Source organism: Solanum dulcamara, chromosome 6, assembly GCF_947179165.1.
Source record: "Solanum dulcamara chromosome 6, daSolDulc1.2, whole genome shotgun sequence".
Classification (NCBI taxonomy): Eukaryota; Viridiplantae; Streptophyta; class Magnoliopsida; order Solanales; family Solanaceae; genus Solanum; species Solanum dulcamara.
The window spans coordinates 72,613,818-72,626,538 of record NC_077242.1 but is presented as its reverse complement, the minus strand read 5'-3'; the positions used below and the strand labels follow the sequence as shown (position 1 = coordinate 72,626,538).

Sequence of the window (12,721 nt, the reverse complement as noted above, 5' to 3'; positions counted from 1 at the left end):
AATTACCAAATCAAGAAAAATATTTGTCCACCCCCACCCCACTTCCACTTTTTTTTTTTTACCTTATACAACTCAAATGTTAATTACCAAATCAAAAAAAAACATTGTACCCCTGACCCCCCTATTTCCCCCCCACCCCTCTTTTTTGTGTTTTTTTTTATTAAAAAAAAACAAGATTGATGATTAGCAGGTACAGGTTAGTACGTACAATGTGGTCAGTTTCACTAAAGTGCTCAGCTGTGGACAGCTACTTTACATCTTAAACTTTTGGGTCCCACTTTAACTCATCATTCATCAAATCTAACGGTCCATATTTAATCATTACAATATAATACTTAGTACTATAGTATAAGAAAAAAAATATTTACATTTTATTATCGTACGCTTCCGTATTCTGACAACTTTTTGGATTAGTAAAATGGAACAATTTTTACTGCCATTGTTAATTTTTTAAAGAAAAATTTATTGGGCCAAAGAATTTTTTTTAAATTTTTTTGGACGAAAATTATGCGACGTGACAAATATTTAAAATGCATTTAATCATAAAAAGTATGAGAATTTGATGACTGTTCTTTCTTTCTTTTGTTCGTAAAATTATAACACTTTATGTCACAATAAAGTTGTTATTATTATGTGGAAAACTTGATACAAATATGAAAATCATAACTCCATTGACACTCTAAATTATGTCTCTAACAAGAAATTAGTAAATTGCACGAAATAAAGACTTTCGAATAGAAGAAAATGATTCAGTAAAAAATCTCTTATATATTATTTTCATATATTATTATGCATGCATATAAATAAAATTCGTTTATAAAAGAGGATAATAACACTTTTTATTCCTAAGTTATTTGTAAATTATAGCTTGATCTTTATGATATTCTATTTAGCACATTAACAATTAATTAATTAAAATATGTGTTTTGGTACATTTATACAATAAATATGTTATATTGATTATTTATAACTACTGTCACATTTTAAATAATATAAAATATACTCAATATAATATATGAGTAATTAAGTGATTATGATAAACTTATAAATATCACAAGTGAATAGTCTAAAAGTGTACAATTCAATTAACTAAAAATTTGATGTGCTTAATCAGATACCATAAAAATTGAAATTAAAATTTATTTTAATTATCGATAAGAACTGGACATTTATAAAATAATTTCATTTACTTCGTGTACTTGCTTTTCAGTTTACTAGTTGCTACATTACTTTAATCTGCTAATTAATGCAAATTGTAGAACAATTTGTAGGATTAAAAAACAACATGTTACAATTATAATAAAACTTGGTCACTAATTAGAAAACTTTGAAAATGATATCACAACAAAATTACCCAATCACAAACAGAAAAATAACAAATTAGCTATAGTATCAATTGAAATATAATTATTAGAAGAAATTTGACTTTAGGCTATAAAAATGTTGAATCGTCGCGATAAACGTATTACAATTTGACAAAATTGCAAATATATGAGTATTTATTTTCAAATTCTAAGATCGGATAATCTTATATACTTAAAATTAAAATTATAATTTAGTAATTTTTATTGGGATATTGATTATTAATCAACCCATTAAGAATATTAGATATCCGAATCTCAAATCAATAATTAAATAATAGAAAATTTTAAAATCATTAATTCAACAACCCCATATCTATAAATTAATAACATTTTTCAATTTGAATTATAATTTAACCCAAATCATTGACTATTAAATGAACGTTTCAATAGAGAATATATCATGGAAAAATATGGCGTACCTAATATGACTATTTCTTTCTAATTAATCTTTAAAGCTTTGAGTATGACTTTTTTTAATAGGAAATATTTCTCCCTGAATAAGACTTACATTATGTAAATATGAATTTTTTAATGAGACTCTAAAGCTCGTAACGAATAGTGAATAAAAATAAAAACAAGTGTGTATAGATGTGCATAAACAAAAATTTAATACTCCTACAATGCACAATTTCAAGAAATGCAATAAAAAATAAATGGTAAATGACGCCGACCGCCAACCAAAACAAATTCATTGTTGGAGACCATTCTTCTGTGCAGGCCACCAGAAAAGACTCCCCCCACACCCTCTTTAGTCCATACCCTTCTAGCCCCTTTTCCCTTTTTCCTCAAATTTCTCGCTGAAATTCTTCAGCTTCACTCGAGTTTCAGCTTTTAAACCTGCTTTTTTAAATTCTATTTTGTTCATAGGAAGAACCCTGTTGGCTTTCTTGGTTGTGGGATTGTTGGTTGAGCTGAACATTTGAGGTATGGGTGTGTAAAGATTGAATTTTTGGTGTGTTGGATCTTTGATTATGAAGTTGTGTTTCAGACTAGTCTTTTGATTTTTATTTGCTTGTTAAAAGATACCCTTTTGGTCTTTTTGGTTGTGGTTTTTTTTTGGTTGAACTGAACATTTGAGGTATGAATGTGTAAAGATTGAATTTTGGGTTTGTTGGATCTTTGATTTTGAAGTTGTGTTTCAGACTAGTCTTTTGATTTTTATTTGTTTGTAAGAAGATACCCTTTTGGTCTTTTTTGTTGAGCTGAACATTTGAGGTATGAATGTGTAGACATTGAATTTTGGGTTTGTTGGATCTTTGATTATAAAGTTGTGTTTTAGACTAGCCTTTTGATTTTTATTTGTTTGTAAGAAGATATCCTTTTGGCCTTTTTGATTTTGGGATTTTCGGTTGAGCTGAACATTTGAGGTATTAATGTGTAAAGATTGAATTTTTAGTGTGTTGGATATTTGATTAAGAAGTTTAGTTTCAGACCTGGTTTTTGATCTCTTTTTGTTATAGGAAGAGACCCTTTTGGCTTTCTTGGTTGAGCTGATTTGAGGTATAAATGAGTAAATATTGAATTTTGAGTTTGTTGGATCTTTGATTTTGAAGTTGTGTTTCAGACTAGTCTTTTGATTTTTATTTGTTTGTAAGAAGATACCCTTTTGGTCTTTTTTGTTGAGCTGAACATTTGAGGTATGAATGTGTAGACATTGAATTTTGGGTTTGTTGGATCTTTGATTATAAAGTTGTGTTTTAGACTAGCCTTTTGATTTTTATTTGTTTGTAAGAAGATATCCTTTTGGCCTTTTTGATTTTGGGATTTTCGGTTGAGCTGAACATTTGAGGTATTAATGTGTAAAGATTGAATTTTTAGTGTGTTGGATATTTGATTAAGAAGTTTAGTTTCAGACCTGGTTTTTGATCTCTTTTTGTTATAGGAAGAGACCCTTTTGGCTTTCTTGGTTGAGCTGATTTGAGGTATAAATGAGTAAATATTGAATTTTGAGTTTGTTGGATCTTTGATTTTGAAGTTGTGTTTCAGACTAGTCTTTTGATTTTTATTTGTTTGTAAGAAGATACCCTTTTGGTCTTTTTTGTTGAGCTGAACATTTGAGGTATGAATGTGTAGACATTGAATTTTGGGTTTGTTGGATCTTTGATTATAAAGTTGTGTTTTAGACTAGCCTTTTGATTTTTATTTGTTTGTAGGAAGATATCCTTTTGGCCTTTTTGGTTTTGGGATTTTTGGTTGAGCTGAACATTTGAGGTATTAATGTGTAAAGATTGAATTTTTAATGTGTTGGATATTTGATCAAGAAGTTTAGTTTCAGTCCTGGTTTTTGATCTCTTTTTGTTATAGGATGAGACCCTTTTGGCTTTCTTGGTTGAGCTGATTTGAGGTATAAATGAGTAAATATTGAATTTTGAGTTTGTTGGATCTTTGATTATGAAGTTGTGTTTCAGACTAGCCTTTTGATTTTTATTTGCTTATAAGAAGATACCCTTTTGGCCTTTTTTGGTTGTGGGATTATATATTGAGCTGAAATTTTGAGGTATGAATGAGTAAAGACTGAATTTTGAATTTGATGGATCTTTGACTGTGAAGTTGAGTTTTAGACTTGCTTTTTGATTTTTATTTGTTCATCAAAAGATACCCTTTTGGCCTTTTTGGTTGAACTGAAGTTTTGAGGTGTGAAATGAGTAAAGATCGAATTGAGTTTGTTGGTTCTTTGATTATGAAGTATTTGAGTCAATGTGCAGCCTGATTCTTTGTTTGTTCTTGGGATAAATTCTTTTGTTGGGTTTAAATTTTGATGGTGCTGACTATAAAATGTTTTTGTTGTTGTTAATGTTCTGTTCTTCTTTGAGCTTATCAGATGATTCCTAGGTGCATAACTTTGCCTTTGTTTCTTGGGCTGTACAATGTAGAATTTTACCTGCAAAAAGTTGTAGAGATTAATTCAAGTGACTTTGTGAACTCACTAGCTCTCTTATGTTTAAGATATGATGAACAAAATTTTCTTTCAATTCTTGGGTTTTTAGTTTCGATTCACCAAAATTAGACTGACTTGGATATATGGTGTTTGAATTTTCTGGTTAAATGAATACCATATAGATGATTTGACTTGGATGTAGCGTGTTGGATTCAAATTGGTTCTTATCTGATATTTTATAGCATACTGTACTTCTTGTGGAATTATATTATACTTTGTTTCAATTTGATTGTCTGGTTTTGACTTGGCACAGAGTTTAAGAAAGTGAAGAAGATTTTTGAATTTTGTGGTCTTAAACTAAAGAAGTGTTGAATGTACCAAAATGTCTTTTAATCTTGTGGTCTAAAATGTGCCACGTGGAAAGATGAAACTAAAGAGTTGCCAAAAAGGAAAAGAGGCATTCTTTTTGGAATAGACTAAAAAGGAAAGTAAAACGAACAAATTGAAACGGAGGGAGTAGATGATTGGAGAAATGTTTCATTATGGTACTTTTTGAGTTCATTTAATGTAGGCTTATTATTGTAGCCACTGCCTGCTAAAGCCGTGAAGAGAGAAATGTCGGGCGGAGGTACGCAGAACAGCTTAAGAAAAACCCTTGGATCACTCAAGGATACTACCACTGTCAGTTTAGCTAAAATCAATAGTAGCTATAAGGTAATGATATTCATTTTTTTCTACCTGTTCTCGTTCTACATCCATTTTGATTGCTCTCCTGATACCTGTTTTCTTAACGTTCTTCAGGAATTGGATATTGCTATAGTTAAGGCAACAAATCATGTTGAACATCCAGCAAAGGAGAAGTACATAAGAGGTAAGCATCAGACCATTATGTTATGGAGATGTAACTTGCCGAATTATAGCAATAAACTGCATTCAGAATGGGACTTGATAGAGTTTTTTGATTCTCATTTTCAGCCATTTTTTCTGCCATCTCGGCTACCAGGCCTCGAGCTGATGTTGCATACTGCATTCATGCTCTTGCGAGAAGGTTGTCAAAGACACATAATTGGGCGGTACGAACAATAAATTCAATTCTGTAGCATCTTTTTCATGAAAGATAAATTCAAGAGAAGCATTTTCTTTACCGATCAACCGTAGTAGTTCTCGAAATACTGGTTTGGAAAAGTCCTGTTAGTTTTATTGTTGTTTCTTATTTATAACTGCAGAAAGACGTAAGAAACAAGGCGGTGCTGTGAACTGCTATTACCCCACAAGTCCTGAAAATTAAATAAAAATAGGAAATAGGTTCTTTTGGGAAAACAAGTTAAATCTCTAGAACAATTCCCCCATCAAGGGAAGAGAAACTATTCATTTTGTTAACTTTGCCTAGTTGATCTATTGCCTCATGCTGCTTATAGTTTCTATACCTGAGTTCAATTCAGTAGCACCTTTCATGAAAAGTTTGTCCCATACCTATCAATCATTATTAGTTCTCGAAATGCTGATTTGGCAAAGATCTGTTAGTTTATCGTTTCTTCTTTTTCTACAAGCACAAATTACCATAAAGATTCTAAAGGTGAACATGAAAAATTAGGGGGTGCTATAGAACTCACATCCCAGTGTCCTGGGAAGAAAACTATTTTTATTTGGTTTTGAAAAAAGAAATACTATGTTCTTCCTGGAAAGTTAATTAAATCCCTCGAATAATCCTTCCGTTAATGTAAGAGAACTTGAAAGAAGGATCATCAAAAATAAATCCCTCGAATGATCTTTCAATGACAAGAGGGGCTCAGCTGGTAAGCACCCTCCACCTCCAACCTTAAGGTTGTAGGTTCGAGTCTAGAGCAAGAAATTGGAGCTCCTTGGGAGGGGTGAAAAAAAATAAAATCAGTCCTTTAAGTTCCTATTTTGTTTATTTTTCACTTCTCATCTATTGCCTTTTGCTCTTTATAGTTTTAACTAACTTCACATTATTTTTGATAAAGACAAACTACGTTCACATACTTCACGGTTAGGAGGGTTTTCTCTATCTGGGTTAAAATTCTCATACGGCTTTATTTGTGAACACTTCAAGTAGATATTCATTTGATGTTTCTTCTCTTTCTTATTTAGCGAGGGGCCATGAAATGGGAGGAAACTTTGTGTAGTTGCCAAGTTTGGAAGCTTGCTATTTTGGCTATCTGAGTTACAGTCACTTACATGCCACATTATTACATTAGTTGCGCCAAGTTATGCAAGCCAAAAATTGAATACATTGAACGGGGCATCAGTCCCCAGTTTCATTATCTTTCAGGTTTTACATTTGGACTGAAGCGAAAAAGATCCACATAATTACCACATTCAGAGTAACAACTTCCCTTTAAGAATAATTGCTTTCTATTTTAATGGTTGGGTGAGCCAGAATTCGTACGCACTATTCCATTGGGCTAGGCCACAATGCTAAAGGTACTACTTCATCTATGGTTGGGCGGTCAGTTCATTATTCTTAAGGAAAGCGTAAAAAAATTCTCTTCTTTGTTCAAAAGGGACCCTCAGTTAAGGGGTCTATCACTCTAATATCCTAGCGTTGATCTTGCAGCATTACTGTATCCATGTCAAAACCGAGCAATGCCAGCAGTAATGTGACTTTGTATAGCCATATACTTTAACCTACAAAATCAAAGTAAATACCCAATCAATCTATACTTCTCGATCATAGATGTAGTCAAAGCATTGAAGATGAATTGACCAAATGGATCTCACACTCACACCCATTTCATGTCGACATGGGTGGCAAGGATTTTGAATAGTCCGCACAACATAGGTTCTCACTTCTTGATTTAGTACTTTTTTTCTTGTATATCATTTGATTACTGGAGCTTTAGCAGGTTACTGGCTTTTATAGAAGTTGATCACGTTTCAACTGCCATATAGCTGAGAGCTATTATTGTACAATCATGGTTGGTCTAAGGCACCACCATGGTACACTGTTGGTCTAAGTATCAAATGAACTCAAATGGGTGTAACCCAAGTTGGGGCATCGTGATGGTAAAAATCAAAAGAAGAAAATAAAAAAAAAACTCGAGTTGGTGAACTTTAGCCCTTTAGAGTTGTTTTACACCCTAGAGAGCTACTCTCCGGGAACATTGACATGACTAAGGTCCAGGGTGAAGTTTTTAAAGTATAGGACGACTTAGAGCACAGCATCACACTATTCAAAGAACATTGACTTGTCTAAGGTCCTATGGAGACCCCATGAAGATCTCAATTGTCTCTTTCTTGTTCATGTTGAGATCCAACATATTTAAGAGCTAATGTTGAACATATTATGAGACAAATAGACAACAATTTTTGTGCTGTGTGCTTAGTTATTTTGGTCTACTGACACATGATATCCACTGGCCTTAATTTCATTGGTGAAAACAGATCAGATTATAAGCCCATTCTTTTCTGCAATTTAGCTTCAATCATGAAGACGAAATATCGTCTTGCTTTTGTGAAGGTCTAACTCCTGGAGCTGAGGAATAATGTTGATAATCAAGTGTTGGTTCGAATGTTTTAAGGCTCATTTTGCTTTGTTTTCATAATCTTGGTTTCACATTAATGCGTCAAACATATAAACTGATTGCGGTTTAGGTAACCTTGATTTCCTGATCATCAGTTATATACTCTCCACAGGTGACACATAAAGCACCTTTACCTTTTTTTGACAAATCTAGGATGTCTAGAACATGGGTGCACTATTAAAGAAAGGAGGACAAAAAATGCTTTAAGTGGGAATTGATCCGTATTCCTCTAGGTGAATAACTTAGCTTTCAACCAAGTGCACCATTAAGCCTTTTTCTAGCATAGGTGCTAACAGGTAATATTAGATCAATTTAAGAAATATCTATCTACATAAAGTACCTAGTTTTGCCGAAAGACTATGGGTTCACGTTCACCGTAAAATTACATTCCAAAATCGCCCCTGTTTACTGATTCATTTTTCACTGTCGTCGGTTCACAGGTTGCCCTAAAAACGTTGATCGTCATTCACCGTGCTTTAAGAGAGGTGGACCCCACATTCCAGGAGGAACTTATTAACTATGGCCGCAGCAGAAATCGTATGCTTAACATGGCTCATTTCAAAGATGACTCTAGTCCAAATGGTATGCATATTATCAACCTTTTTACTTACTTACAGGAAGTTGACCACAGTGATCTCCTTCAGTATTGATAATTGCTCTGATAAACTTTTCAGCATGGGATTACTCTGCTTGGGTGCGTTCATATGCCTTGTTCTTGGAGGAGAGGCTGGAATGTTTTCGAGTTCTGAAATATGATGTGGAGACTGATCGGCCGGTGCGAGAAACTCTCTTTTTAATCTCTGCCAATAGTTAGTTTAAAGGAGTTCTGTTGCATATTTGTATGTGTGTGTGTGTTTGTGCATCTGTATTATATCGTTTGTTCAGGTGAACTTATGCGCACCTCTACCAATCGACCGGATATCCTTGTCTAGCCCATAAGTCAGGTTGCTAAGGTAATTCAGCCTTCCAAGGTTGGAGTAGCCACACCAAGTGTTTCAGTAGGAATTCGAACTTGGGATCTTCAGTTTGTTACTCCCGTACTAGGCCTTCTCTTGGTGACGCCTATGTGTGTTGATAGTATTTTGTTTTTGTGCGACAATTGTTATTCCATATTGCGAGGATCCGATTACTTTCCTTAGCAATCTTCTTATCTTTAGGTGAAACATTAAATGTTGGGAGTTTCTTATGCTTTTTAATGCAGAGAACTAAAGATTCGGACACACCGGAATTGCTTGAACAGTTACCAGCCTTACAGCAACTTTTGTATCGTATAAACGGCTGTCAGGTACGTTAATCTTCATAATCAGTTCAATATAGTTGCTACATTGACAATATGTCCTTTATTCAGATGGCACATGCTATTGTGCTCAATTTTATGATCATGAAACTTTCATGCAGCCACAAGGGACATCTGTTCACAATTTTGTGATTCAGTTAGCACTTTCAATGGTAAGTAGTCTGTTCTTCATAGATTTATCAGAAACGATTTGTGTATTTCATTTTCTCACTGTCAGATGGCTTATTATTATTTTGATAGGTTGCTTCAGAAAGCATTAAAATCTACAATGCTATCAGTGATGGTACGGTTAATTTAGTTGATAAGGTTAGGCTTTTCTTTTTGCTATATTATAGATAGTCTTATTTCTCCTCAGTAATAATTACTAAAGGTTAACCAAGTTATTTTCTCAACAGTTTTTTGAGATGCAACGGAATGATGCTCTTAGGTCTCTGGATATATACCGCAGGGCTGGTCAGCAGGTATCATCCTGAGAGATTATTTGCAGAGCCAGCTAATATATCAAATAGTTCGAGAGACTCTCTGTTCCTTTAGGAATTTAGATAGTTCCCTGATGCATCTCCATTTATTTTTAGGCGGAAGCACTTTCAGAGTTTTACGAAATATGTAAAAATATTGACGTGGGACGTGGCGAGAAATTTATTAAAATTGAGCAGGTACGAGATAACTTTTCTAGGAAATATATGCAATTTCTTCTAATTGCCATTGTAGATGTCTCCCTAATCCTGTTTGCGTTTTATTTATAATCAAGCCCCCTGCATCATTTTTACAAGCTATGGAGGAGTATGTGAGAGAAGCACCACGAGCTTCTACCGTGCGGAAAGATTCGGTGAGAAATCTTCTCACACCTTGATATTTGCCAATTATCTCTGGATGGAGCTAGTAATAATAGAATAGACGACATGCTTTATTTATCTCATTATGTTTAACAAGCCCCTTCACATGAGAAGCTCACCAAGGATGCAAAAATACTTCTTTGATATGGGTAGTGGTTAGACTTGAATTTGATTGAACAAGTCTATTTTACTCCAATGAGATCTGAAATTTTAATGCAACTTATTTCGACTTCCAGGAACCCAAAGTTATTTTAGCTATCGAGTACAAAAAGGACCCAGAGGTCAAAGATGCTGGCTCTCGCTCTCCCCCTCCACCTGAACCTGAAAAGGAACCTGAACCAAAGCCGGAACTTGTTAAAACGGAAGCTCCTCCAGCAGAACCTGCTGATCTTTTGGTAATAGTTTCAAGACATCTCATCTGTAGCCTTATTGTATTGAATGCTATTGTTGGATATTTGAAGCCTTAAATTTGTTGTCGGTAGTCTATGGACGATCCTTCTCCAGCTGTTGCAGAACTAGATGAGAAAAATTCTTTGGCTTTAGCTATCGTACCAGTTGGTAAGTGTTTCAAATACAATTGCACTAGATACCTAGTAATGTTCGGAACTCGTCCGAGCCCCCATTCTCAAGATGGAAATTCTGACTCTTGGTGCTGTCACAGGCTCTACCAACCCACCGACTTCAGCTGGTTCACATCTTAGTAATGGAACTTCAGGCTGGGAACTGGCTCTTGTGGAAGCTCCCAGCTCGAACGAGAGTGCCACTACTGCTAGTAAACTGGTACAACCACACATCTTTCTCATTTTGCTGCTTTTAATCAGTGCCCATTGATTAGAAAATTGAATGAATCGTGTTGTAAGAGACAAAGAATTAATCTCACCATCTCTAATTTGGGGGCTAATGTAATGCATGCTAGTAGAGCTGGATGCAAGCTTCGTACAATGGGTTCAACTGAACCCAATATTTTCGACAGGAAATATACTTGAAAATGAGAAGAACGAATATAAATCGACTATTCTGGACTTAGGGAAGGACTGGCGTTGCACCAAGATATACATGTGAAATTTTGTTAAATATTAATTCCAAACCCATAATTTTACAAGTCCAACGGGTTTCAATCTAAGAATTGGAAGGTTGAACCTATCAATTTAAATCTTTAATCTGCATGCAGAAGATTTAGATGCACGGGTGCACATTTTTCTTCACATGTATAAAGAGCCATTATTTTTTTGGGGGTGGCGTGGGGGAAGGGGAAATGGGGAGGGGATTACAATGTGGGGGATCGAACACACCACCAAGGTGAAAGTTTTGATAGCCATACTTGTACAGTTATTCTGATGCTTCCTACTCTTGTAAAAATTAGGGTGGAGGACTCGACAAACTTACGCTAGATAGTTTGTATGATGATGCAATGAGACAAACCAACCAAAATGTGAGCTATAATCCATGGGAGCCTGCACCAGCAGCAGCTCCCATGATGCAGAATGTAGGATATGACCCGTTCTATGTCTCCAATATGGTGGCTGCCCCGACAAATGTGCAGATGGCAGCCATGGCCAACCAGCAACAGGCTTTCATGTTACAACAGCAGCAACAACACCAACACCAGCAACAGATGATGATGATGAATCCCCAACAACAACCGACTGCGAATCCCTTTGCCAACCCTTATGGAGCTACCGCAAATCCATATGGCCCCAGAATGCCTGTACAAACCGCCTATAATCCTTATTCTGGCCTCATTTGAACAATAATCCAGAGAGAACATGTTGCTATAATCAGCTATTGATTTTGATACTCAGAAGAATAGATTTGTATCGCTTCAAGGGATAGGAAAAGAATTATTTGTTAAATATCTAGGTAGCTTTTCTTGGTTCATTCATTATTTGCAAACATCGCTGGCGAGCTCAATAATTCTTGACTCAAAAATTTTATCATTTTTTTTTGTGATTGTTTGGAACACTAGATGTATTGTGAAACAAATTTGTTTAGTGATTTGTACATCGATTGGATATGAAATCTGGCCTTTTTGTATACTCTCAATCTTTATGAGGATTTCCTTACTGATCTTCCTTTTGTTATTATGCATTTTGCAAGGCAATCTATGTACAGCATTTTTTTTTACTTGACCAATATTAGAATGTGAAGCAGTTTGGGTTGACAGTTCGAAATAGTTACGGAGTCTCCATGAATAGGATCGGTACGTTATTTCATGTTATTTATAGAGGTTCCTCTTTTAAGGAAGTCTTCAAGAAATTTTTAGTACTTCAATGTCTTCATGATAAAATTTAGAGTGAAATTCACTTTATCTTTATAATAGTTTAATTATCGTCAAATAAAAAAATTAGAAGTCAAAATGATCCTTTTGTTTGAGTGAATAGACTCCTTCATGGAAAAATTCTTGTTAGGGAGCGCTATCCCTAAATGAGGTCCTATTCAATGCAAATTTAAATTTAATTGGACTTTAATGCAGATATCGAATGTCGAATGAAAATTAAATACCAAATAAAAAAGAAGTCAATTCAAAGAGCCTATATTGAAATATGTACTACTCACCTTCCTTTGATAATAACCTTCCCAAATAAAAACAAACAATTTTTTTAAAATTTCAAACTACTTAAATTGATTATACAATTTTTCACCAACTATTATGCTTCATTTTGAATACTTCATAATATCATACTTAATTTTTTTTATGAGCAATTTAATCTATTCTTAAATAGTGATTTAATTTATTTTTAATTTTTGTAATTTTTAGATCTCACACTTGTCTCCCTATTGGTAAATAATAGAGAAATTCT

At 34.1% G+C, this 12,721-nt stretch overlaps 1 protein-coding gene across 2 annotated transcripts; it reads left to right on the top strand.

Moving 5' to 3' along the window:
* Positions 1–2,013: 2,013 nt before the first annotated feature.
* On the top strand, positions 2,014–11,983 carry LOC129891418 (putative clathrin assembly protein At5g35200). 2 transcript variants are annotated; one of them, XM_055966779.1, is made up of 16 exons: positions 2,014–2,288; positions 4,828–4,956; positions 5,044–5,113; positions 5,218–5,315; positions 8,228–8,369; positions 8,462–8,562; positions 8,989–9,072; positions 9,186–9,236; positions 9,325–9,390; positions 9,480–9,545; positions 9,660–9,740; positions 9,836–9,913; positions 10,157–10,315; positions 10,403–10,478; positions 10,582–10,700; positions 11,284–11,983. In XM_055966779.1, exons 2-16 carry the CDS (start codon positions 4,858–4,860, stop codon positions 11,665–11,667), a joined length of 1,674 nt encoding a protein of 557 aa, XP_055822754.1. In that variant the 5' UTR covers positions 2,014–2,288; positions 4,828–4,857; the 3' UTR covers positions 11,668–11,983. The 2 variants fall into 2 exon arrangements, with proteins under 2 accessions (XP_055822754.1, XP_055822755.1); XM_055966780.1 differs by lacking the exon at positions 2,014–2,288 and adding an exon at positions 3,537–3,575.
* Positions 11,984–12,721: the final 738 nt, after the last annotated feature.

Bases quoted from the DNA above. Each gene is read 5' to 3' on its own strand.
- LOC129891418 (XM_055966779.1), top strand. From the start codon at position 4,858: ATGTCGGGCGGAGGTACGCAGAACAGCTTAAGAAAAACCCTTGGATCA. The intron at 5,114-5,217 runs GTAAGCATCAGA...TCTCATTTTCAG, and splicing joins AAAGGAGAAGTACATAAGAG to CCATTTTTTCTGCCATCTCG. The intron at 10,701-11,283 runs GTACAACCACAC...TGTAAAAATTAG, and splicing joins CCACTACTGCTAGTAAACTG to GGTGGAGGACTCGACAAACT.